General features: G+C 40.8%; 1 protein-coding gene across 1 annotated transcript in view; it reads left to right on the top strand.

The window, feature by feature from the left end:
• GSDME (gasdermin E) overlaps positions 1–24,527 on the top strand; it is a 61,090-nt gene extending 36,563 nt beyond the window's left edge. Inside the window, 4 exon segments of the mRNA XM_021689668.1 lie at positions 1,284–1,411; positions 3,247–3,442; positions 20,669–20,742; positions 23,714–24,527. Coding sequence (XP_021545343.1) covers positions 1,284–1,411; positions 3,247–3,442; positions 20,669–20,742; positions 23,714–23,944 — 629 coding nt within the window. The 3' untranslated portion in view covers positions 23,945–24,527.
• The last annotated feature ends 281 nt before the right edge of the window (positions 24,528–24,808 follow it).

Raw genomic sequence — 24,808 nt, 5'->3', positions numbered from 1 at the left:
GTCTGGCTGGGAGGATAAGAAGATTCTTACCTATGGGGCTTTGGTGAGTCCCAAACCAGAAGATGCTTCTGTTTCTGTAGCAAAAGTGCCAGTGTTGGAAGAAATGGCAAGGAAGGCCCAATCTTAAGATGGGGCGTCCCCATTCTCTGCTTCCTTGAGATGGATGATTGGGTGTGACTTCCAGCTGCCGTTTCAGCACTGCTGTGGGTTAGAACCACAGCAGAGCGGCCCCGCAGCCTTGAACTGTGCTACAGGGAAGTGACGAGACAGGTTGTGGGCTGCAGCTTCCTTATAATTTCCTCTCCACCAGTCTACCCTGTCTGTTGGCCATTCTAGTCAGCCTGGGGTGGAATGGGATGGCTGGGCCTGTGAAACAGGAGTGGGATGGGGGGCAGCCTGGCCTTTGTGCCCTCAGACTCCAGACCAACCAGGAAAGCTCTTCTCTCTAGGCTGACGTGGCAAAGACCCATCTGTGTTCATAGGGAAGTTTTTGAATATGTCAGGGACTGATGTGACCTGTTCTCTCCATGGGGCTGACAGCTGTGTGATGGAATTTGCCATCAGCAGAGGTGTAGTACATTATGTATTAGTATGCATCCCTGCATATGAAAGCTGTGGTTTATCAAATCTTGCTTTTAAATCCCCACTGGGCTTAATTTACTAGAAGTGTTTCAGTGTCTTAAAAAAAAAAAAAAGATTTAAGGAGAAAGCCTCAAGCATCCTGCAGAGGATGTGCATAACCTAGCCAGATGGGCCTGTGTGCCTGTTCTCCAGGATGGGTGAAGAATAATGAGTGGGAAAAGTGGAATGGCTGTATTTGCCATGAAAACAGGGTGTCAGACTTTGAGAAGCAAGCATTAAATATTAAAGGATAAAAAAAACTGCATGGTGTTAGAAGAAAGAACATGGAAAATAATGGCCTTTGGATTTCCATGGCCGTGGAGCCCTGTAAAAGCACTGACTGGTTAGTAATTCAGCCTGGATAACTTACTTCTCTAGAAATCATGCTAAAGAGGGGTCTAAATAATTGATCAGACTTTTCCAGAAAATAGACATAATGTTTAGTGAGTCATCAGAACAAAAGAGTGAAGTCAGAAGCAGATCTGGGCAGCCCTCTCGCTTGTCTCTTTTCGTCCCCCTTGTTTCTGGTTGTTGAAAACGCACAGGGCGGTAGCCAGCTCGAGGCCTGGCTTGAGGTCCACGACTGGCCCTGCTCAGGGGAGTGCCCCGTCTGGAGGCGTGCACGGCGGTCCTGACGCGGGGCGCACTCTGTGCCTTCACAGCCACTCTGCTCTTGGAGAGGAACTTCCATCCCTTTGCGGGGCTGCTGGAACAGCAGCAGACAGCACTGAACAATGTCTTCCAGGCGGTCCTGTCTGACGAAGAGTCACTTATGGCCCTGGAGCAAGTGGTAAGACCAGAGACCTCTCGAGACTGTTTCCACCTGGGTTTCCGGGAGATGTGGGCAGGCTAGACCTCTTGCGATAAAGCCGTGAGCTGGGATAAGATTGTATTTGAAATGTCCCCACCTCCTTTAAACCTTCAAGCTTCTTTTTTTCTTACTCCCAGGTCCTTAGTGTTCTAACCGAAGAAAGGTGGCTGATGTCAGGAATTGAAGGGTAGATTGGTTCCCTAAGGGCTGTTGTAACAAGTTACTACAAACTCTGTGGCTTCGAACAACAGAAATTTATTCTCTTAGAGTTCGTTCTGGAGGCCAGAAGTCTGGAGCTGAGATGTCAGCAGGGCCCTGCTTCCCCCACAGGCTCGGGGGTGGGGTGGGGGGTGGAGAACTCTTCCCTGCCTCTTCCAGCTTCTGGTGGCTCCTGATGCTCCTTGGCTTGTGGCCACACTGCTCCAGTCTCTGTCTCCCCATGCCTCTGTCCTCTGTGTCAGTGTCCTCCCCTTTTCTCTTAAAGGACACTCACCATTGGATATAGGGGCCCACTCCAGTCTAGGAGCATCTCATCTTGAGATCCTTACCTCAATTATATCTGCAGACTCTTACTCTTACTCCAAATAAGGTCATACTCTGAAGTTCCAGGTGAACATATATTTGAGGGGCCATGATTCCACCCCACTACAAGGGGGCTGTGTGGTAGAGTCCAATAAGTCAACTTATTCTATTTAGAATAGGTTAAAAAGCAGGCCTTTATATTTTTCTGTTTTGTAGCAGAAGGATTTTCTGGGAAGGCTGAATTCCTTAACTGTTATTTGTACAAATGGTGAAGGACACACCAGCTGCCAACCTGCCAGACTTTGTACTCTCCTTTGTTAAGGGGGCTGGGGCACTATTAAGATGATTTGTATGATAGCTTTTTGTTTTATTGTTTTTTTTTTTTTTTGTTATTCTATTATTCAGAGTTGTTGAACGCTGATTTTCTGATTCGGTGCTTAATGGTTTCCAAGAGAGCATTCAGTTATTTTTCCCTCTTGCAATTGGTTTGTGCCAAAAGAGTTTAGCTACCAGTGATGGAACCTGCAATTGTTGAAATAGTCCCAACAGTCCAGGAGATCTGGGGTGTTCTGGAGGATGTGAAGCTCACAGAAGGGTGTGCTAGCCCCAGGGAGAACACAAATGTTTCAAAAAGCCCACTGATTTATATACTTCCTAAAATAGCTCCTTCCAAGAGGGAAATCTCAGACCAGTCCCCTTTGGAAAGAACATCAACTGCCCTGTCAGGTGCAGGAGCAAGCTGCTCAGGTGGTGTGGGCTGGTGGGCTCGTTTATGAATGCATCTGATGTGGAGGTTACAATGGAGACGAGCTCACTAGGTGGTCCTGAGCTGGCTGAGGTGGCCTTCACTGGCAGGGCCACCCACCTCCCAGCAGGCCCAATGTAGATGGCTGAGGCTGCCTTGGGCCCAGCTGGGAATGTGGCTGGGGGCTGGTGTGCTAAGTTAAAAGCTGGAGAACCATGATGGGACAATGCTTTATGTTCCCTTCCTTAGTTCTGCATGTAGTCACCTATTCCTGGTCCCTGGTACAAGCTGACAGACCCTGCCTTGTCCTGGAAGGTTCTATCCATAGTTCCCTGCATCTGTCCTCCCCTCTCTTTGAGAGAATAGTACCTGGCAAGGCTGTTTACTCTCTCCTTATGAGAGATTAGTGATTTCAAAACAGAAAAGAATGCAGGGTTTTGCTTTTCTTGTGAGATAGTGGAAGGGTAAGCGGTTGCATGTCGTGGGGCAGAGGCTCAGCTTGGCCTCTGGCTTTACTATGTCTGTCTCTTTTCTCCTCTCCCTGCAGTGTGAGGATGTGGTGAGCGGCCTGTCGCCCCCACTGGCAATACTGGGGGAGCTGAAGCCCCTACAGCAGCAGGACGTCATGGCTTTCCTATGTTTGGTGGGGTACGGAGTACAGGGCGGGTGTCCAGGCCTGGCGGATACACTCAGCAACCAGAAGCTCTTTTCTACAGCGTACTTCTTGGTCAGTGCCCTAGCAGGTATGGAAAAAGGAATGCTGTTGCTGCTCTGAAATTGCTTTGCTTACTATTGTGGAAGATTTGGTACCTGTGATTTCCTCCCTTTCAGCAGTATAGGGAGGGTCAGTTGAAGGCTGAGGAAGCTTTTATGATTGCCGTGAAAAGTCAGACTCGTGTGACACCAGCCGCCTCTGTTCTCTCAGAGAGCATGTCTCTCTCCTCCTCCGGGGAGGGCTGTCAGCGGGCACACACCCTCAGCAGCACAGGAAGGCTTCTCAAACACAGCCTGTGGTTCACACTTGAGCCTTGACACTGCTGCATGGCAGTGGCTTTCATTGGGCAACTGTTCTCTCCCCTAGTGTTCCGGTACTTCTGGTCCTCTTTATAAACTCATTGGCCACTTTGTGGCCATTTGGGCAGGGAGACTGTGGAGAGCATCCTGATGCACTAGGATGCTGGGCCCAGTCAACACAGCCTCTACCCTGATCCTGAGATGGCCCTCGTAGGGGCATGGCCATGAAGTTATCACTAACTACCAGTGGACCCCGCCCTGCCACTCCTCTACCACTGCCATCCATAATTCACCATGCCAGAGAGGCTGCGGTATCAGAAGGTAGCCACTCTGTGTAGGCTTTCAGTTCCTTCAAGGAAAGGCAAGACCTGGCCCATCAGCCCAGGATCCTTTTCCCCACAACTCCCCTTCCTGGTGATATTATTAGAAGTGTTGAGTTCAGGATGCATTCATGGTTCCTCCCTAGCACCAGAGAGGAACAGAACCCAAGCAGATCTTCAGTTTTTTAAAAATTAATCATAGAGGATCCCTCTCTTAGCTCTACATGCTGATGAATATATGCTCTTGTTCTAAGTCATGGATAAAAGTTTTGGCTGGGACAGGACATAAGATAGAGGCCTGTGGAACACCACTAGAGAACCTTTCCCTCCTGATGTTAACATCAGTGTACTAGAGTTTTTAAATACAGTCATTCTGTCAGGGGCTAACCCACTGGCCAGAATTTTCCAGCATGTGAAGGGCCTTTTCTTCACATACCATATTACTTATTGAAATATTTCTATCAATAGGCTAGTTCAGAAGTGATATGAAATATGCAGTATATGTCTGACATCATGAATGCCTCAGTCCCCTGCTCCTTGAAACCTGGACACAGGTTCAAATTCTCTGCAACCTTGCACATAGGGAGCCATTGGGAGTTGACCCATAACATGAGATTTGCTGTTTCTGAGCTGGAAGCTTGGGGGTAGTGGAATCTTTAAGTGCCGCTGAAAATATCTAGTCAATTTCTGAACCAACAATGCCCTCTTGCATCTCTCTGAATTGATATCTCATTTACATGTTGGTCACTGCAGAGGTCAGATCAACTCTTTCATTGTAAAGCCCTTCCAATAGTGTTCCTGCTAATCCTCTGCCCTTCTTTTTTTCCCTATATATATATTTTTAAAAGATTTTATTTATTTGAGAGAGAGAGAGAGCACATGAGAAGGGGGAGGGTCAGAGGGAGAAGCAGGCTCCCTGCTGAGCCGGGAGCCCAATGTGGGACTCGATCCTGGGACTCCAGGATCATGACCTGAGCCGAAGGCAGTCGCTTAACCAACTGAGCCACCCAGGCGCCCAATCCTCCGCCCTTCTGAGTTGACCTTTCCCTCTTATAAAAACAGTCTTCTCTCTTTAGAACCTGGGGAAAATGCTGGAACAGAAAATGGCCTCTCCTTGAGTCCTGTCTGCAGCTTTCTAAATAGTAACAGCAGTTACCAGCTTTATAGTGCCTAACTTTTAAAAAGAGATAAAATTTACATCATATTAGTTTTAGGTGTACCACAATTCCATATTTGTATACATTGTAAAATGATCACAGTATGTCTAGTTAATACATAGTTACAAATTTTTCTTTCTTACAAATTTTTTTCTTATGAGAATTTTTAATATTTATTCTTAGCAACTTTCAAATATACAATACAGTATTGTTAACGATAGACATCATGCTGTACATTACATGCTCATGATTCACTTTTTTAATAGCTGGAAGTTTGTACTTTTAACCACATTCATTCATTTCCATCTTTCCCAACCCCCCCACTTGCCTTCCTCCAGATTGAGGAAACCCTCAATCTGTTCTCTGTATCTATGAGCTTTTTTGTTGTTGTTGTTATGTTAATCACCATACATTATATCATTAGTTTTTGATGTAGTGTTCCATGATTCATTGTTTGTGTATAACACCCAGTGCTCCATGCAGAATGTGCCCTCCTTAATACCCATCACCAGGCTAGCCCATCCCCCCACCCCCTCCCCTCTAGAATTCTGTTTGTTTCTCAGAGTCCTCTATAAGCTTTTTATTTGTTTATTTAAAGGTTCTACATTATAAGTGACATCATATGGTATTTGTCATTCCCTGACCTTTTTCACTTAGCATAATGTCCTCAGGGTCTGTCCATATGTCACAAATGACAAGATACCCTTCTTTCCTTCCTTTTTCATGGCTGAATAATATTCCACTGTATATACACACCACATTTTCTTTATCCATTCATCCATCAGTGCTTCCAAATCTTATTTTAAGTAATGCTGCAATGAATGTGGGGGTGCATATATATATTTTCTGAGGTTGGTGTTTTTATTTTCTTCAGATACTTACCCAGAAGTGGAATTGCTAAATCATATGGCAGTTCTAGTTTTAAATTCCATACTGTTCCATAGTGGCTGTACCAATTTACATTCCCACCAATAGTGCACAAGGATTCCCTTTTCCCCGTATCCTCACCAACACCTGCTATTTGTCTTTTTGAAAAATAGCCATTCTAACAGGTGTGAGGTAATATCTCATTGTGATTCTGATTTGCATTTCTCTGATGATTAGTAACATTAAGCACCTTTTCATGTACCTATTGGCTATCTGTAGGTCTTTGGAAAAATGTCTATTCAGATCCCTTGCTCATATTGATTAGATGGTTGGGGGATTTTTGTTTGTTTTGCTATTGAGTTATAGGAGTCCTTTTATATTTTGGATATTAACACCTTATCAGAATTATCTTTGTAAATATTTTTTCCCATTCAATAGGTTGCCTTTTAATTTTGTTGGTTTCCTTTGCTGTGTAGTTCTTTGGTTTGATGTAGTCCTACTTAATTTTGGTTTTGTTGCCTTTGATTTTGGTGATTTTTTTTTGTGGTTTTGACACCAAATGCAGTCTCAAGTTGCTTATTACCTTTGTTGTTTTATTCTAGGAGTTTTGTGGTTTCGGGGCTTATGTTCAAATCTGAGTTAATTTTTGTGTATGGTGTAAAACAGTGATCCAGTTTCATTCTTTTGATATGGCTGTTCAATTTTCCCAGTGCTGCTTACTAAAGAGACTGTCTTCTCCCCATTGTATATTTCTGGCTCTGTGTCATAAATTGGGTTTATTCTGGGCTCTCTATTCTGTTCAATTGATCTATAGTCTTTTTTTTTTTTTTAAAGATTTTTATTTATTTGTTTAACACAGAGCACAAGTAGGCAGAGCAGCAGACAGACGGAGAGGGAGAAGCAGGCTCTCCGCCGAGCAGGGAGCCCGATGTGGGGCTCGATCCCAGGACCCTGGGATCATGACCTGAGCTGAAGGCAGCCGTTTAACGACTGAGCCCACCCAGGCGCCCCTCTATAGTCTGTTTTTATGCAATACTGTACTGTTTTGATCAGTATAACTTTGTAATATAGTTTGAAATAAGACAATGTGATGCCTCCAGCTTTGTTGTTCTTTCTAATATTCTAATATTAGAAATTTTTAAATTTCTAAAATTAGAAAATCTTTCTAATAAACCCCATTTGATCATTTTAATGTACTGTTTAAGTCAGCTTGTGAATATTTTGTTGAAGACTTTTGCATCTATGTTTATCAGGGATATTGGTCTGTAGTTTTCTTGTGGCCTCCTTGTCTGGTTTTATCATCATGGTAATACTGGCCTTGAAAAAGGAGATTCCAAGGGTTTGAGAAGCCATTTGCCTTGGCTATTTGGGGTCTTTGTGGTTCCATACAAATTTTAGAATTGTTTGTTCTATTTCTGTGAAAAATACCATTGGAATTTTGATACAGATTGTATCCAATCTGTACATTGCTTTGGGTAGTATGGACATTTTAACAATATTAATTCTTCCAATTCATGAACACAGACTATTTTTCCATTTATTTGTGTCTTCTTCAATTTCTTTCATCAGTGTCCTAGTTTTCAGTGTAGAGGTCTTTCATCTCCTTGGTTAAATTTATTCCTAGGTATTTTATTCTTTTTGATGTAATTATAAATGGGATTTTCTTAATTTCTCTTCTGATTATTCATTAGTATTATAGAAACACAACAGAGTTTTGTGTATTGATTTTATATCCTGTAACTTGTTTAAATTTATTTGTTCTAATAGTTTTTTGGTAGTGTTTATTTCTTATATATAGTATCATGTCATCTATAAATAGTGACGGTTTTACTTCTTTCTTTCCAATTTGGATGTGTTTTATTTCCTTTTCTAGCCTAATTGCTCTGGCTAGGATTCTAATATTATATTGAATAAAAGTGGTGAGAGTGGGCATCCTTGTCTTGTTTCTGATCTTAGAGGAAAAGCTTTCTGCTTTTCACCATTAATGATGTTAGCTATGGGCTTGTCATATATAGCCTTTTTATATTGAAGTACATGGTCTCTATACTTTATTGACCTTTTTTTTAATATCATAAATGGATGTTGAATTTTGTCAAATGCTTTTTCTGCATCTATTGCGATGATCATATGATTCTTATCCTTCACTTTGTTACTGTGGTGTATGATGTTGCTTGCTTTATGGAAGTTCAGCCATCCTTGCATTCCTGGAATAAATCCCATTTGATCATGGTGTATGAGCCTTTTAATGTACTGTTCAAGTCAGCTTGTGAATATTTTGTTGAGGACTTTTGCATCTATGTTTATCAGGGATATTGGTCTGTAGTTTTCTTGTGGCCTCCTTGTCTGGTTTTATCATCATGGTAATACTGGCCTTGAAAAAGGAGATTCCAAGGGTTTGAGAAGGATCAGTATTAATTTTTCTTTAAATTGTATTTTTATTTAAGTAAGCTTTATGCCCAACGTGAGGCCTGAACTCACGACCCTGAGATCAAGAGTCACGTGCTCCACCAACTGGGCCAGCCGGGTGCCCCAGTATTAGTTTTTCTTTTTCTTCTTCTTTTCTCTTCTCTTTTCCTTCCTTCTTCTTTCTTTTTCTCTCTCTCTTCTTTCTTTCTTCTTTTCTTCTCTTTTCTCCTTCCCTCCCTCCCTCCCTCCCTTCCTTTAGTGGGCAGCAAAGCAAGATTTATTGAGCGATAGCAAAGTGATAGTAAAATCTCCCAAGGAGGGAGAGGACCCGAAGGGGTTGCCCTAATTTTTCTTTAAATCTTTTATAGATTTCTTTTTTTTTTTTTAAGATTTTATTTATTTATTCATGAGAGATAGAGAGAGAGAAAGGCAGAAGCAGAGGGAGAAGCAGGCTCCCCGCGGAGCAGGGAGCCCGATGCAGGACTCAATCCCAGGACCCTGGGATCATGACCTGAGCTGAAGGCAGATGCTTAACTGACTGAGCCACCCAGGCGTCCCAAATCTTTTATAGATTTCATCCATGAAGCCATCTGGTCCTGGACTTTTGTTTGTTAGGAGGTTTTTGGTTACTGATTTAGTCTGCTTTCTCATAATCAGTCTGTTGAGTTTTTCTATTTCTTCCTGATTTTGTCTTGATAGGCTGTATGTAGGAATTCATCCATTTCTTCTAGCATGTCCAATTTGTTGGCGTATAGTTGTTCATAGTAGTTTCTCAAGATCCTTTGTATTTCTGTGTTATCAGTTGTAATTTCTCTTTTATTTCTGATTGTATTTACTCGAGTCTTCTATTTCTTGGTGAGTGTAGCTAAAGGTTTATCAAAGAACCAGCTCTTGATTGTATTGGTCTTTTTATTCCATTTATTTCCATTATGATCTTCTGTTATTTCTTTCTACTAAATTAGGGCTAAGTTTATTCTTCCCTTCCTAGTTCCTTCAGGTATAAAGTTATGACGTGTATTTGAGATTTTTCTTCTTTCTTAGGGGAAATTATTGCCATGAACTTCCCTCTTGAACTGCCTTTACTGCATCTATTAAGTTTCAATATGTTTTATTTCCATTTCCATTTGTCTCAAGGTACCTTTTGAATTCTCCTTTGATTTCTAATTTCATCCATTGATCACTGAGTAGCATTTTTGATATCTACATATTTGTGACTTTTCCAGTTTCTTCTGTTAATTGATTTTAGTTTTATACCACTGAAATCATATTAAGCATCTTTCCCAATCACAGTCTTCTTAAATTTATTAAGACTTGTTTTGTGGCATAATATGTGATCTATCCTAGGGAGTATTCTGTATATATCTGTTAAGTCCATCTTAATGTGTTGTTTAAGGCTGAGGTTTCCCTACTGATAATCTGTCTGGATGATCTATCCCTGATAAGTGGGGTATGAAGTTCCCTACTATTACTATATTGTGTGTATTTCTCTCTTTAGGTCTGTTAATATTTGCTTTATGTATTTAGGTGTTCCTATGCTGGGTGCATAAATGTGTTATATTTTCTTGCTGTACTGACCCATTTATCATCATATAATGCACTTTTTTGTCTTATTACAGTCTTTGTTTTGAAGTCTATTTTGTTTAAATTTAGCTATGCCCCCTTTCTTTTGGTTTCCATTTAGATGGAATACCTTTTACCAACTTCTAGCCTGTATCTTGACATCTTATGTCTCTTGTAGGCAGCATATAGATGGGTCCTTTGAATTTTTTTTTTCCATTCAGCCACTCTGTCTTTTGACTGGAAAATTTAGTCCATTTATATTTAAACTAGTTAATAATAGGTATGTAACTTATTGCTATTAAAAAATTATTTTGTGACTGTTTTGTAGTTTTTTGTTCCCTTTCTTGCTCTCTTCCTTTGATGATTTTCTGTAGTTGTAGGTTTAGATTCTGTTCTCTGTGTATCTACTATAGGTTGTTGCTTTGCAGTTACCATGATGCTTACATATAACAACTTATTTTTAAAAGTCAATTTTATTTATTTGAGAGAGAGAGCACGAGCAGAGGGAAGGGCAAAGGGAGAGGGAGAATCAGATTCCCCACTGAACAGGGAGCACAAGGTGGGGCTCGATCCCAGGACCCAGGGATCATGACCTGAGTCAAAGGCGGACGCTTAACAAACTGAGCCACCCAGGCATCCTTATAATAGTCTATTTTAAGTTGGTAACAACTGAAGTTTGAATGCATTCTAAAGCCCCACAGTTTTACTACCTCCTCCACCATATTTTAAGGTTTTGATGTCAGTTTATACCTTTATGTCTTGTGTATGCCTTAACTAATCATTGTATAGTATTTTTACTACTATTTAGAATTAAACATTTTTTATTTTATTAACTTTTAAATTTTAATTCCAGTATAGTTAACAAACAGTGTTATATTAGTTTCAGGTGCACAATATAGTGATTCAACAATTCTATATATTACTCAGTGTTCATCGTAAGTGTATTATTTAATACCCATCATCTATTTCACCTATCCCTCCCCCCCCCCCCCCCCCCCCTGTTAACCCTCATTTTTTTTTCTTTATTTTAGAGTCTTTTTTTTGGTTTCCCTTTTTTTTTTTTTTTTTTGGTTCATTTATTTTGTTTCTTAAATTCCACATATGAGTGAAATTGCATGGTATTTGTTTTTGATGGACTTATTTCATTTAATATTATACACTTTAGCAACATCCATGTACTTGTCCATGGCAAGATTTCATTCCTTTTTATGGCTAATATTCCATTGTGTGTGTGTGTATATGTGTATACATATCTCACATCTTCTGCACCCAATTCGTCTATCCATGGACACTTGGGCTGCTTCCATAATTTGGCTAATGTAAATAATGCTCCTGTAAATATAGATGTGCATGTATCCCTCTGAATTAGTGCTTTTGTATTCTTTGGGTAAATACCCAGTAGTGCAATTCCTGGATTGTAGGGTAGTTCTATTTCTAATTTTTTGAGAAACCTCTATACATTTTCCCCACAGTGTCTGTACCAGTTTGCATTCCCAACAACAGTGCAGGAAAGTTCCTTTTTCTCCACATCCTTGCCAACATCTGTTGTTTCTTGTGTTGTTGATTTTAGCTATTTTGACAGGTGTGAGGTGATATCTCATTGTAGTTTTGATTTGCATCTCCCTGATGATGTGTGATGATGAGCATCTTTTCATGTGTCTGTTGGCATCTGTATGTCTTCTTTGGAGGAATGTCTGTTCATGTCTTCTGCTCATTTTTTAAATTGGATTATTTGGTTTTTTTTGGATGTTGATATATAGAAGTTCTGTATAAATTTTAGATACTAACCTTTATTAGAGATATCAGTGCAAATATCTTCTCCCATTCCATAGGTTGCCTTTTAGTTTTGTTGTTTCCCTCACCATGCAGCTTTTTATTTTGATGTAGTCCCAACAGTTCATTTTTGCTTTTGTTTTCTTGCCTCAGAAGACATACCTAGAAAAAAGTTGCTGTGTTCTTTTCTAGGATTTTCATGGTTTCCTGTCTTACATTTAGCTCTTTAATCCATTTTGAGTTTATTTTTGTGTAAGAAGGTGGTCCAGTTTCATTCTTTTGCATGTTGCTGTCCAGTTTTCCTAACACCATGTTGAAGAGATTGTCTTTCCTGGATATTCTTTCCTGCTTTGTTGAAGATTAATTGACCATATAATTGTGGGCTTATTTCTGGGTCTTCTCTTTTGGTCCAATGATCTATATGTCTGTTTTTTTTTGCCAGGATCGTCCTGTTTTGATTACTACAGCTTTGTAATATAACTTAATATCCAGAATTGTGATGCCTCCAGCTTTGCTTTTGTTTTTCAAGACTGCCTTGTCTATTTGGAGTCTTTTGTGGTTCCATACAAATTTTAGGATTGTTTGTTCTAGTTTTGTAAAAAGTGCTGTTGGAATTTTGATAGAGATTGTATTAAATATGTAGAATTGCTTTGGATTGTATAGATATACTAACAGTATTTGTTTTTCCAATGCATGAGCGCAGAATCTTTCCATTTCTTTATGTTGTCCTCAATTTTTTCATCAATGTTTTATAGTTTTCAGAGTACAATTTTTTACCTTTTTGTTTAGGTTTATTTCTAGGTATCTTATTATTTTTGGTGCAACAGTAAATGGGATTTTTAAAAAAAATATTTGAGAGAGCATGAGAGCAAGAGAGATTGAGAGAATGGGGGCGGGGGGAGAGGCAGAGGGAGAAGCAGACTCGTGGAGCAGGGAGCCCGATGTGGGACTCGATCCCAGGACCCTGGGATCATGACCTGAGCTGAAGGCAGACGCTTAACTGACAGCCACACAGGTGCCCCAATGGGATTGTTTTCTTAAATTCTCCTTCCGCTGCTTCATTATTGCAACAGATTTCTGTGGATTGATTTTGTATCCTGCCACTTAACTGAATTTGTTTATCCGTTCTAGCAGTTTTTTTGATGGGACTCTTTTGGGTTTTCTATATATAGTATGTCATCTGCAAAGAGTGAAAGTTTGCCTTCTTCCTTGCCGATTTGAATGCCTTTTTTTTTGTTGTTTGAATCCTGTGGCTAGGACTTTCAGTACTATGTTGAATAAGAGTGCCAAGAGTGGACATCATTGTCTTGTTCCTGACTTTAGGGGAAAGGCTCTCAGTTTGTCCCCACTGAGGATGATGTTAGCTCTGGGTTTTTCACAAATGGCCTTTATTATGTTGTGGTATGTTCCCTTTATACCAACTTTGTTGAGGGTTTTTGTCATGAATGGATGTTATACTTTGTCAAATGCTTTTTTCAGTGTCTATTGAAATGATCATATGGTTCTTATCCTTTCTCTTACTGATGTTATGTGTCATATTGATTGATTTACAAATAAAACCAGGAATAAATCCTTGGTCATGGTGAATGATTTTTTTGATGTATTGTTGGGTTCTGTTTGCTAGTATTTTGTTGAGGATATTTGCATTTATGTTCATCAGAGATCTTGGCCTGTAGTTCCTGTTTTTTTGTGGTGTCTTTAATTTTGGTATCAGGGTAATGCTGGTCTCATAGAATGAATTTGGAAGTTCTCCTTACTTTCCTATTTTTTGGAATAGTTTGAGAAGAATACATATTATTCTTTAAATGTTTGGCAGAATTGGCTTGTGAAACTATCTGGTCTTGCAGTTTTGTTGGGAGTTTTTAAATTATTGATTCAATTTCATTGCTGGTAATTGGTCTGTTCAAATTTTCTATTCCTGCTTCAGTTTTGGTCGGCTATATGTTTCTAGAAATTTATCCATTTCTTCTAGGTTGTTCAGTTTGTTGGCATATAGTTTTTCATAATCTCGTATAGTTATATTTCTGTGGTGTTTGGTATTTCTAATCTCTCATTTGTGATTTTATTTGGGTCCTTTCTCTTTTTTCTTCATAAGTCTGGCTGGTGATTTATCAATATCACTGATTTTTTTTCCGCAAAGAACCAGCTCCTGGTTTCATTGAGCTGTTCTACTTTTTAGTTTCTATATCATTTATTTCTGCTCTAATCTTTATTAATTATTTCCTTCCTTCTGCTGGCTTTAGGTTTTGTCCTTTTTCTAGCTCCTTTAGGTGTAAGATTAGGTTGTTTGACATTTTTCTTCTTGAGGTAGGCCTGTTTTCCTACATACTTCCCTCTTATGACCACTTTTGCTGCATCAAAGGTTTTAGGGACCATTGTATTTTCAGTTTCATTTGTTTCCATGTACTTCTTAATTTCTTCTTTCATTTCCTGGTTGACCCATTGATTGTTTAGTAGAATGTTATTTAACCTCCTTGTATTTGTGGTCTTCCCAGATTTTTTTCTTGTTGTTGACTTCTAGTTTCATAATGTTGTAGTCAGAAAAGATGCACGGTGTGATTCTGATCTTTTTAAATTTGTTGAGGCTTTCTCTGTGGCCTAATACATGATCTGTTCTGGAGAATGTTCAATGTGCACTTGAATAGAATATACATTCTTTAGGATGGAGTGTTCTGAATATTTATCCATGTGGTCCATTGTGTCAAAGCCATTGTTTTCTTGTTGATTTTGTTTGGATGATCTGTCCATTGATGTAAGTGGGGTGTTAAAGTCCCCTACTATTACTGTATTATTATAGATTATTTCCCTTATGTTTGTTAACCGTTTTATGTATTTGGGTGTCCCCACGTTGGATGCATAAATATTTACAATTGTTATATCTTGTTGGATTCTTTTATTACTACATAGTGCTCTTGTCTCTTATTATAGTTTTTGTTTTAAAGTCTTTTGTCCAACATAAGTACCGCTACTCTGGCTTTCTTTTGACATCCATTTGCATGATAAATGTTTCTCTATCCCCTCAGTTTCAATTAGCTGGTGTTTTTATGTCTAAAATGACTCTCTTGGGGCGCCTGGGTGGCTCAGTTGGTTGGGCGACTGCCTTCGGCTCAGGTCATGATCCTGGAGTCCCGGGATCGCGTCCCACATCGGGCTCCCTGCTCGGCAGGGAGTCTGCTTCTCCCTCTGACCCTCCCCCCTCTCATGTGCTCTCTCTCTCTCAAATAAATAAATAAAATCTTTAAAAAAAATGACTCTCTTGTAGGCAGCATATAGAATGGGTCTTGTTTTTTTAAATCTATTCTGCCGCTTTGTCTTTTTTTTTTTTTAAAGATTTTATTTATTTATTCATGAGAGACAGAGAGAGAGAGAGAGAGAGAGAGAAGCAGAGGGAGAAGCAGGCTCCCAAGGAGCAGGGAGCCCGATGCGGGACTCGATCCCAGGACCCTGGGATCATGACCCGAGCCGAAGGCAGACGCTTAACCGTCTGAGCCACCCAGGCGCCCTACTTTGTCTTTTGATTGGAACATTCAGTCCTTTTTTCATTCGAAGATTTAATTTTTTTTTTGAGAGAGGTGGGGCAGAGGGAGAGAGAGAGGATCTTAAGCAGGCTCCACGCCTAGCATGGAGCCTGACTTGGGGCTCAGTCTCAGGACCCTGAGGTCATGACCTGAGCCAAAATCAAGAATTGGATGCTTAACTGACTGAGCCACCCAGGTGCACCCCTCATTCCAAAGTATTATTGATAGACATGTATTTATTGCCTTTTTTTTTTTAACTTGCTGTGTGGTTTCTGAACATTTTCTCTGATTCTTTCTTGTCTTTCTCCCCTTCATGGTTTGCTGGTTTTCATTAGTGATACATTTGAATTTTTAAAAATTCTTTCCATATTCATTAGTGGTTTTTGATTTGTGGTATAACATCTTCTGCATATAGCAGTCTGTTTTAAATTGATGGTTGTTTATGTTTGAACCCATTTTTTATTCCTCCTATCCCCACGTTTTAGGTATATGGTGTCATACTTTACACCCTTTATTTTGTGAGTTCCTTGACTGATTTTTCACAGAAATATTTGATTTTAGTGCTTTTGTGTTTTCTACCTTCATGCTATAATTTTTGGTCTTTCCTTTCCACTCCGAGTTCCCTTTAATATTTCTTGCAGGGTTGTTTTAATCGTTGTGAGCTCCTTTACTTTTTGTTTTGGAAAGTCCATCTCCTTCTATTATGAATAATAGCCTTGCTAGATAGAGTATTCTTGGCTGCCATTTTTCCCATTCAGTACTTTGAATATATCATGGTACTCCTTTCTGGGTTGGAAAGTTTGTGCTGAAAAATCCACTGACAGCTTTATGGGGTTTTCTTTGTATGTAACTGCCTTCCTTGTCTTGTCATTTTTAATATATTTTCATTATCACTGTATTTTTCTGTTTTAATTACAATATGTCTTTGTGTGAATCTGCTTTTGTTGGGGTTTCTCTGTGCCTTCTGGATATGTTTCCTTCCCCGGTTTAGGGAAGTTTCCAGCTATTTCTTCAAATAAACTCTCTGCCCGCTTTTCTCTCTTTCTTCTGACTCCTATAATATGAATGTTATTATATTTGATGGAGTCAGAGTTCCCTATGTCTGTTCTTGTTTTGCAGTATTCTTTTTTTCCCATTTTGTTCAGCTTGATTCCTTTCCATTACTCTGTCTTCTAGGTCATTAATTCCCATGCTTCTAGCCTGCTGTTCATTACATCAAGTGTGTTTCTCACTTTATTGAGCTCTTTATCTCTGCTTTGTTACTCCTTATCTCTGTGTTAATGGTCTCACTGACATCCTCCACTCTTTTCTCAAGTCCAGTGAGTATTCTTATGATCGTTGCTTTAAATTCTTTATTAGGCATGTTACTATATCTGTTTCACTTAGATCTCTGGCCTTGGCCTTGTCTCGTTCTTTCATTCTGGACAAATTCCTCTATCTTCTCATTTTGTCGAAGTCTCTCTGCCTGTTTCTCTGTGTTAGGAAAGTTAGCTATGTCTCCTGTTCCTGAGGGTAATGGCTTTATGAAGAAGAGGTCCTACATGTAGTGCCCTGCAGTGTAGTGTCCCAGCACTTCTGGGAGTGTCTCCAATGAGTCCTGGCCTCTTTATGCTTCAGACTAGTCATTTGCCGAGGCTCTCCTTGCCTGTTGTGGGTAGTGTTTGGTCTCTGGTCTGTATGTGGCACATTTTACCTAGGTGTGCCCTGGTCTGCATGTAATGAGAACTCTCACTGTTGCCACTGGAACTGAGGCCTCAAAACCTGCAAATCAGGAGATGCTGTGTTGGCAGGAGTTTGGGGGAGGGGACCTACTATCCTGGGACTGAGGCAAGCATGAATGGAAAGGCAGTTCTTCCAGAGCACAGGGCTTGGTGTAAATGAGTTTAGAGTGAGTGTTCACGTTGTGCTGGTTCCCACAGATGGCTCTGCTTTTATGCTGATGGGTTGGGGAGGGAAATGGCACCTGCCAGTTCCTATGGTCCTGGAGGGGTCTCTCTGGGACACACTACAAGATGAGCAGATAACCTCCCCACTGTGGGCTCTAGAGCCTCTTCACATTCCTGTTTCCATGTTTGTGGCTGCTCTTGGAGAGAAGGCAGGCAATGTCCTCCAAGCTCTCCCAGAGCCAAGCATGGTGACCTTTTAATTTAAAACTCCAGGCTTTAAGCACCACTGATTGCAAGAAGTCACAAAATATGAGCCCTCCTGCTTTCCAAGCCAATTGCTATGGGGATTTGTTTTCCTTGTATGCTCCCCTGTATGCTAGTCTATCTTTTGCCCTTCTCTGTGACCACGGCTCCCCCCCCCACTGCTGTTGCCACAATCCATTTCTCTCCCAAGCCACATCTCTGTCCTTCCTATCTTGATTGCTGTGGTCTTTTCTCTACCTTTACTTGTGAAGTTTGTTCTACCAGTCTTTAGATTTCTGGGGTTATTAGGATGATAGGATAGTTATCTAGTTGTATTTGTGGAATGAGGCAAACCTAAGATCCTCTTATTCGGCTGCCATCTTCCCCTCCTTCTATAAGTAGGCCTCTATCACAGAAAGACTGTGGGTAGTAGTCAGCCAAGAACTGGCTCTCCATTTGTTACAGTCTCAAAAGGCAGCCATAAAAATCAGAACATCAGACTTGTGTAACAGCTCCCTTCCAGGAGATATGGGTGCCTTGGAGTGTGGCAGAGGAAGGATGCAAAGATGGTAAGCACTGGCCCCCATCCTCACAGTGTACTCCAGCAGGCCCCTTGCTCTTTTGAGAGGTCTGCCTTCAGAGTGCTGCTTTAAGTTAACAAGCCTCTTTCACAGAAAGTCTGGACCCCTTTCAAAGGGCTGACTTTGTGCAGGTAAGTCCATGGGCAAGGCCTTTAAGAACCATTTCTCAGTTTGCTATAGCCTTGTGGGTCTCATGAACATGAGCCCCATTGGCTTTCAAAGCTAGGTATCTGGGGAGCTGGTCCCTCCAGTGCCTGTCTTAAAAATGTGGGGTTTAAACTCTTTGCTCCTCAGAGAAGCTTTTGAGTTCCCTTCCAACTGTGGGGTTTTTTCCTACTTGCTTAGATGTCAGTTTTTTGTTTGCTGGCTATGTAGTTTTTTTTTTTCCCCCAAGGGAATTGTTCCATATTTGGCTGGAGGTAAGTTCAGGATCTTCCTACATCACCACTTTGAACGAGCCTCTTCATGCTTAACTTGTTTAAAGCACTTTAATCCCATCATCTTTCCTGTCTCTTGAATGCTTCCTCAAACACTTAGTGACCATAAGCATGAACTCCCCAGGTGTAATTTGTAAAACAGTCAGAATAGGGAAGAGATTTCAACTTGAGAAATACTGAAGAAGCTTCTGTGTTTTAGGCACTGCTAGGTGCTGAGGTAGGAGAAAATAATCATCTGCACCCACAGGAAATTATTTCATCCTTGTGTCCCTAGCACCATAGTCAAAATAGTGAATCTGCATAACATGGAACTAAAGTATTTCCAAGAATAAGGGTGGCGGGGGGCGGGTGGATGATGATGGTTACATGGGACTCAGGAGCCACCTGAAAACTGAAGGAATGGAGGCATGAACAGGGCAGATGAGGTGTGACAGTGGTTCAGCTAGGACTTCATGTCCCAGGTGACTTTGTCATTGCCCTTCCAGGTCCTGTGATCCTTCCACCAGGGGGCCTGTACTTACCAGCTTTATCTTCCTGATTTGGGATAAGGGCCTCCATGATAATTTGTTAGCTGTTGATCTTCTCTGTGGGCAAATGCACACACAACATTTAATGCAATTTTAGGGTGTTTTCAAGCAGGATCATTCCCTAGAGCTGCCCCATCCTCCTAGCAGCCTTCCTCCCTTAGGAATAGGATATGTTTCATTGTACTTTGCTGGGTCACAGCCTCAGTGACCTGCTGTTTATAAATAATGCAGGAGATGGACAGAGTTCTTAAGTGGTTCCTGGGCCAGGTGATGCAGCAGGTGACTCTCTTCCCTCTTTTGCCTTTTCAGTTCAAAGGTTATATCCTGAGGGATTGGGTTCTTTTAGAAACTTACCCTGGTTGGGATTTAAAATCTATTTTCAATAACACTGACTTGGATTTCCTTTCCCTGGGACTTGGCAGGGCCCTTCTGGGGCAGCCCTCCACCAGCTTCTTCTGTCACTGGTGCCCCTTGTGTTGAGCTAGTGGTGGGCTGGAGGGTTCTGCAGTGCCACCCCTTTGTCCAGCCACATTGCATTTTTCTCCCCAAAATGACTAATGACCTGAGTGGAACCCTTCATACTTTACCCTGTTCTCGGACATCTGCAAAAACAAAACTATGGTTGGTCAAATGAGGAAACATGTCCTAGAGGTATACCCAAAGTCACACCCCAAATACGTAGCAGAGCTCAAATACAGTTCTTGTCACCAAATTCTAGGTTCTACTTTTTTTTGGTCGGGAAATTTATATTTACGATTTAGCTGGCTAGATTCAGTTTAGATGATCCCAATTTTGTTGGCAACATCCAAAGCTTCATAGTCAGGAGCCAGTTGAACATATGCCACCTTCTATCAGGCCTGATCAGGGTGTTGACCTTGGCTATGTCCGTGTCATAGAGCTTCTTCACAGTCTGGTGCTTGCTGGCCTTGACGTCCACAGTGAACACAGTGTGTTGTCTTCATGGCTGACTTGGTAGTCGGGGAACTTAAATGATGGCATGGTGGTCTAGCTAGTTTCTCCTGGGGTGCACTCTTTTGAGGCTATTTGGGCTGTCTTCAGACACACAGTGTCTCAGGCTGTCAAAAAGTAGTTGACATGTGGGATACCTAGGTGGCTCAGTTGAGCCTTCAGATTGGGTAATGATCTTGGGATCGAGCCCTGTGTCAGGCTCCCTGCTCAGCAAGGAGTCTGCTTCTCTCTCCCTCTCAAATGAATAAATTAAATAAATCTTAAAAAAAAAGTAGGTGACATGGATTTTTTGTGGGTGTGACTGTGGATGCGTTTCAGCATTGCTTTCTTGGCCTTCAAAGCCTTTGCTTTGACTTTGGGAGGGGCAGGGGCCTCCTTCTTTGCCATCTTCAGGAAAAGGTAGGTTCTACTTTTCAATATGATTTGCTTTTCCTTGAGTCTGTACAGTTCTTCTTGATTGGCAAATTGAATGTTAAGGACTATCCTCTAGTGAACACAGAGCTGGTTACCTTATTCCAACATCTGTTTTCTAAAAGGCCTTTGTTGCCTGTCTAGCACCATTCATTCATTTATTCAGTAATTACTGAGCATGTCCTCTGCCTGGCTGCTGGGAGAGCACTAATGTATAAATTAGATACAATTCAGGGGCTGGCCGGTTCCCATGGATTTTTTTTTTTTTTTTTTTTAGACACTAACTTTTGTCTCCTGCAGAAATGCCAGATAATGCAGCAGCGTTGCTGGGTGCTTGCTGTAAACTCCAGATTATTCCTACGCTGTGTCACTTGGTAAGGAACCTCTCAGTGGGGATCTGGGAATGGGCACCTAACAATCGATAAAACACCTTTAGAATTTTTCATGTACAATAGCTCTTCAAAATAGTTTAAACAGGTATTATTACTAACCCCACTTTTTTTTTTACACACCATCCACATCCTACCATACATTCTATCCTACAGGAAGACTGAGGCTAAGAGGAAAAGCATTTGTACAGAGAACTTGCTTACAGGGCTAGGACCCAACCTTGTCATTAGCTTCCAAATCTCAAGCTTTCCCCACTGTTTGTTTGGAGAGAATTTTGGCCAAAGTTTGGTTGTAACATTGCAGGGAAGGAGCCTGACACCCTGTTATTTGCAATGGTAGTGCTAGGGCTAGACCAGTTTGATTCAGCTCTGCATCTAACTCACCAGGGAGGTATTCGAGAGGACTGCTTTGTCTCAGATCATTAGCTTTGTGCCCTAAGGAAATTTCATGGCAAGAGCAAGAGTTAGGTAATGATGAGCTTAGCCCTAGAGAGTTAAGATTAAGCTTTTCCTCTTTAAATTACAAACTGGGTCATTAATAGAAGGAGCCATCAATAGGCTGTCCAGAAACCACTCCAATGGGGCAGGTGTTGCTCAGCCCGGGGCAGAGTAGCTGAACACACCTGGTTGGATTATTTTAAGGTCTGGTTAGTTACTAAGAGTACAGACCAAGATGCTATGTAGGCTCAAAAGACCAAAGCTCAGAGCTTTGCTCCCAGATCTAGGAAGCAGGTCTTGAGATTAAGTGCCTGGCCAGGATCCTGAAATTTGTTACCCATCCGCTCTGGGAGCTTGAACACCATGCTTAGGGCCTTGGGTACTTCTGTGCATAGCAAAGACATCTGAACAAGGCATCATTCCAAGGAGGAGTTTAGAACCCATTCACAACTGAAAGTAGATTCTACCCACCCAGAAGAATGCTGAGTTCTTATACTTTGATCACTAAAACTGAACTACTTGAAAACATGACAGCATGTATGTTCTGTCTGGTGGTGTAGTTGGGTTATGGAGATAATAAATACCATTACCTAATTGTGTGCAGTGATGAGCACGGCAGTAGCTCTGCTTTCACAGCCCAGCTCTCTGTTGCAGTAACTGAGTGCTTAGTATCTCCCAGGTTACCCTTAGTAAAGATTTACAAAATCATCAAAATACTGCAAGACCACATTAGCTAATTCCCTCTCCGAACAAACTCACACTTACTTGTCATCTTCCCTGCAGTAAGCGTTAGATTTGATCTTTGTGTTGCTTCCAAGTTCTGTTTTGTTGGTCTGAGCATAGCCAGAAGGACACATTTGGAGTTCCAGGATGGCTGGTATTCTACACGGGCACAAAACTACCCACCCACAGAGTCATTTGTCTGCTTTTGGGGGGCTGCTTAAGAAAAAAATTTTCGTTTAAACAATTTCCTGGGTATCTTCACATAATCTGCCCTAGATATTGCAACAATCCTTAAAACAATGAGGCTCCTGCCTCCTGAAGGAATTTGGGTGTCGAGTTACTTACAGGGATTTACTTAGAACAGGGTACAGAAATGTACCAGCATTCCTATCTTCTCTTGTCTGCTGGCCAGAGTAACTTTGAGGGGCTTTTAGAAGAATAGGATCAGACAGAATCATCAGCAGACCGTCACTTTTGCCCCACCACCCTTTGGGTGGCTGTAATCTTTCATACCTAGAAGTGCCTCTGGGCACGTGGGGCTGGCAGCTGTTCAGGGAAGGAAACTGGATGCTGCTCAGACCCCAGACACAGAGCCCGCTGAGGGCAGCATGTGCCAGTGCAGCTCACTCTTAAATTACTGGAATATGGTGCTTCTGCTCTGCTCAAAGAGTAGGCCTAATCTACTTTCTAAGGCAAAACTGATAGTTTATGGTCTTAGCCAAAGGTTGCTCTTAAGCCTGTGGTAACACTGTGTGAGTGGCAGTTGGTGAATCTACACGGTGTACATTTGTTAAGGCTTATTTTGATAATAGACACACAAGTACTTTTATAGTCAAATGACTGCTGCCCTTTGGACATTGGAGCAAGCTTTTAGTAAGATTTCTGGAAACCTTTTGGATTCTCTTCTGATTCAGTTAACATTCACACATACTTTAGAGGTTTACTTCATTTTTTTTTTTTTTTAAATTTTACTCTACATTAATCTGATCTGGTTTTGAATGCCTGGTAAAAATCAAATCAACTAATCTTTGTAATTACTGAAGATTTAAAAAAAATATTAGAGCAGCATCTGAAATGACCTCTCTGAAGAGCTAACATTCATTCAACACATTGACGGCCCATGTTCTATGACAGACTGGGGCCCTGGTCTCCTAAAAAGCTTAGGTTTTAGAAAACAGACTAAACAGTGACTATCAAGAGGATAATTTCAGAAAGACAGTAGAGTAATAGTGGCTGGGATATGGGGGTAGAGGGGAGAGTAGGAAAGGCCCTTCTGATGAGGCATTTCAGTGGACAATGAGAGATGAGAAGAAAAGGTTTACATGGAGCTCTGGAAGAAGAGTGTCCCAGGTAGGAATAGCAAGGGCAAAGGTTCTTGAGGCAGGAAGTATAACTGAACTGTGGTACCTATCCCTTTGAGGATATCAAGCAACTATTTAAGAAATTCTACTATCATTAAAATAAAAAGAAAAATCAAACTGTACATACTATGTGTATGGGAAAGTTACACTCTGAACTTTCTCATCTCCTGAAGTTAAGGGATCTAGTAGAAGGTAGAATTCAGAGTGGAGATTCAGTCAGAACTCCAGGCAAATTGGAAAAATCAGGCGTAAGGTCCTGGCCTGGGAGAAACAAATCTTGTTACATCTTAAGGGTTTTTCTGCACCACTTGGGGAATTTAAAAAACAGTAACAATTTAATTTTTCCCCATAATCATCTAGAAGTACATTACTATTCACCTATGTGGTTTTTCTGTAACATTTTTAAATGAATTTGCTTAAATGTGTCATTTTAGCTCCGTGCTCTCTCTGATGATGGAGTATCTGATCTTGAAAATCCAGACTTGGCTCCTCTGAAGGATATGGAAAAGTTTATGATTGTGCAGCGTTTGTTTGCCTTAGCCAACATGAACCTGGAGAGACTGCAGTCATCTGTGAAAGTTGTCACCCAGAAGGACCCTAGCATTTTCCCACTAATTCTTTATATAAGCCTGAACAGACTCTGTGCTTTAGGCAGAGCACATTAATAACATCATATGTGAATTACAAGTACATGTTAACAGCCAAGGCTGGGTATTTTTCAGCACTGTTAAGATACTACTGAGTTTAGCCACCAGGTACTCTGTAAACAGTTTTTCATAAAAGGCCTGTGCTAATGACCCAATGTCTAAGTTAGATTTTAGCATCTGAAGAGCTAGAGGAGGGTTGAGAATTCTAAGCTAGTGTACAGACTTTTTTCTGCAGAAAAAAATTGGTCCACCTATCTTTTTCTGCTATACAAAAACAGATGAGTTTGGTTTTGATCCAAAAATTCATTTTAAATTGTAAATGCCATAGGAAGACAATTTATAGAAGAGTCTGTTTTAGATGTGCTGATTGACAAATGAACTGTAAATGTCATTATAGTACATATATTCTGCTAAACAAAATTATACTAAAATAATTAGTAGGTGACCCTTCCTTAGGGGTCTAGCTGTAGACATTTTTTTTTGTTATGCTTTGATGAGCGTACCAATTCTATGTCAAGAACAATGCTGATTTCCCATGCATTGTCGATTTTTAATTTATAAAATACTACATACTGTATCAAAGGAAACTCTGAACTGTGTATATTTTACATTTAATTCTGTTTGAAATTCTTCTATAAATAACTTGGACTATCTCTTTAGTGCCTCCGATTCCATTGCCACTAACCACCGGGGAGCTGAAACCACTTTTCCTTAGCAAAAAGTAGCTAAGACTTCCTCCTAGAATTTGTCTTACTTTAGGAGCAGGGAGGATAAGTAGCAGCAGCTGTTGAAAGAGAAACGTGTTACTCAGCATTTTTTTTAACCTCAACATCATCTATTCCTTTTTCTGCTCTTCAGCTTTTAAGGAATCTTAACACGGAA

The sequence above is a fragment of the Neomonachus schauinslandi genome, chromosome 12 (assembly GCF_002201575.2).
Source record: "Neomonachus schauinslandi chromosome 12, ASM220157v2, whole genome shotgun sequence".
NCBI classification, from domain to species: Eukaryota; Metazoa; Chordata; class Mammalia; order Carnivora; family Phocidae; genus Neomonachus; species Neomonachus schauinslandi.
This window is presented reverse-complemented; position numbering and strand designations above follow the sequence as displayed.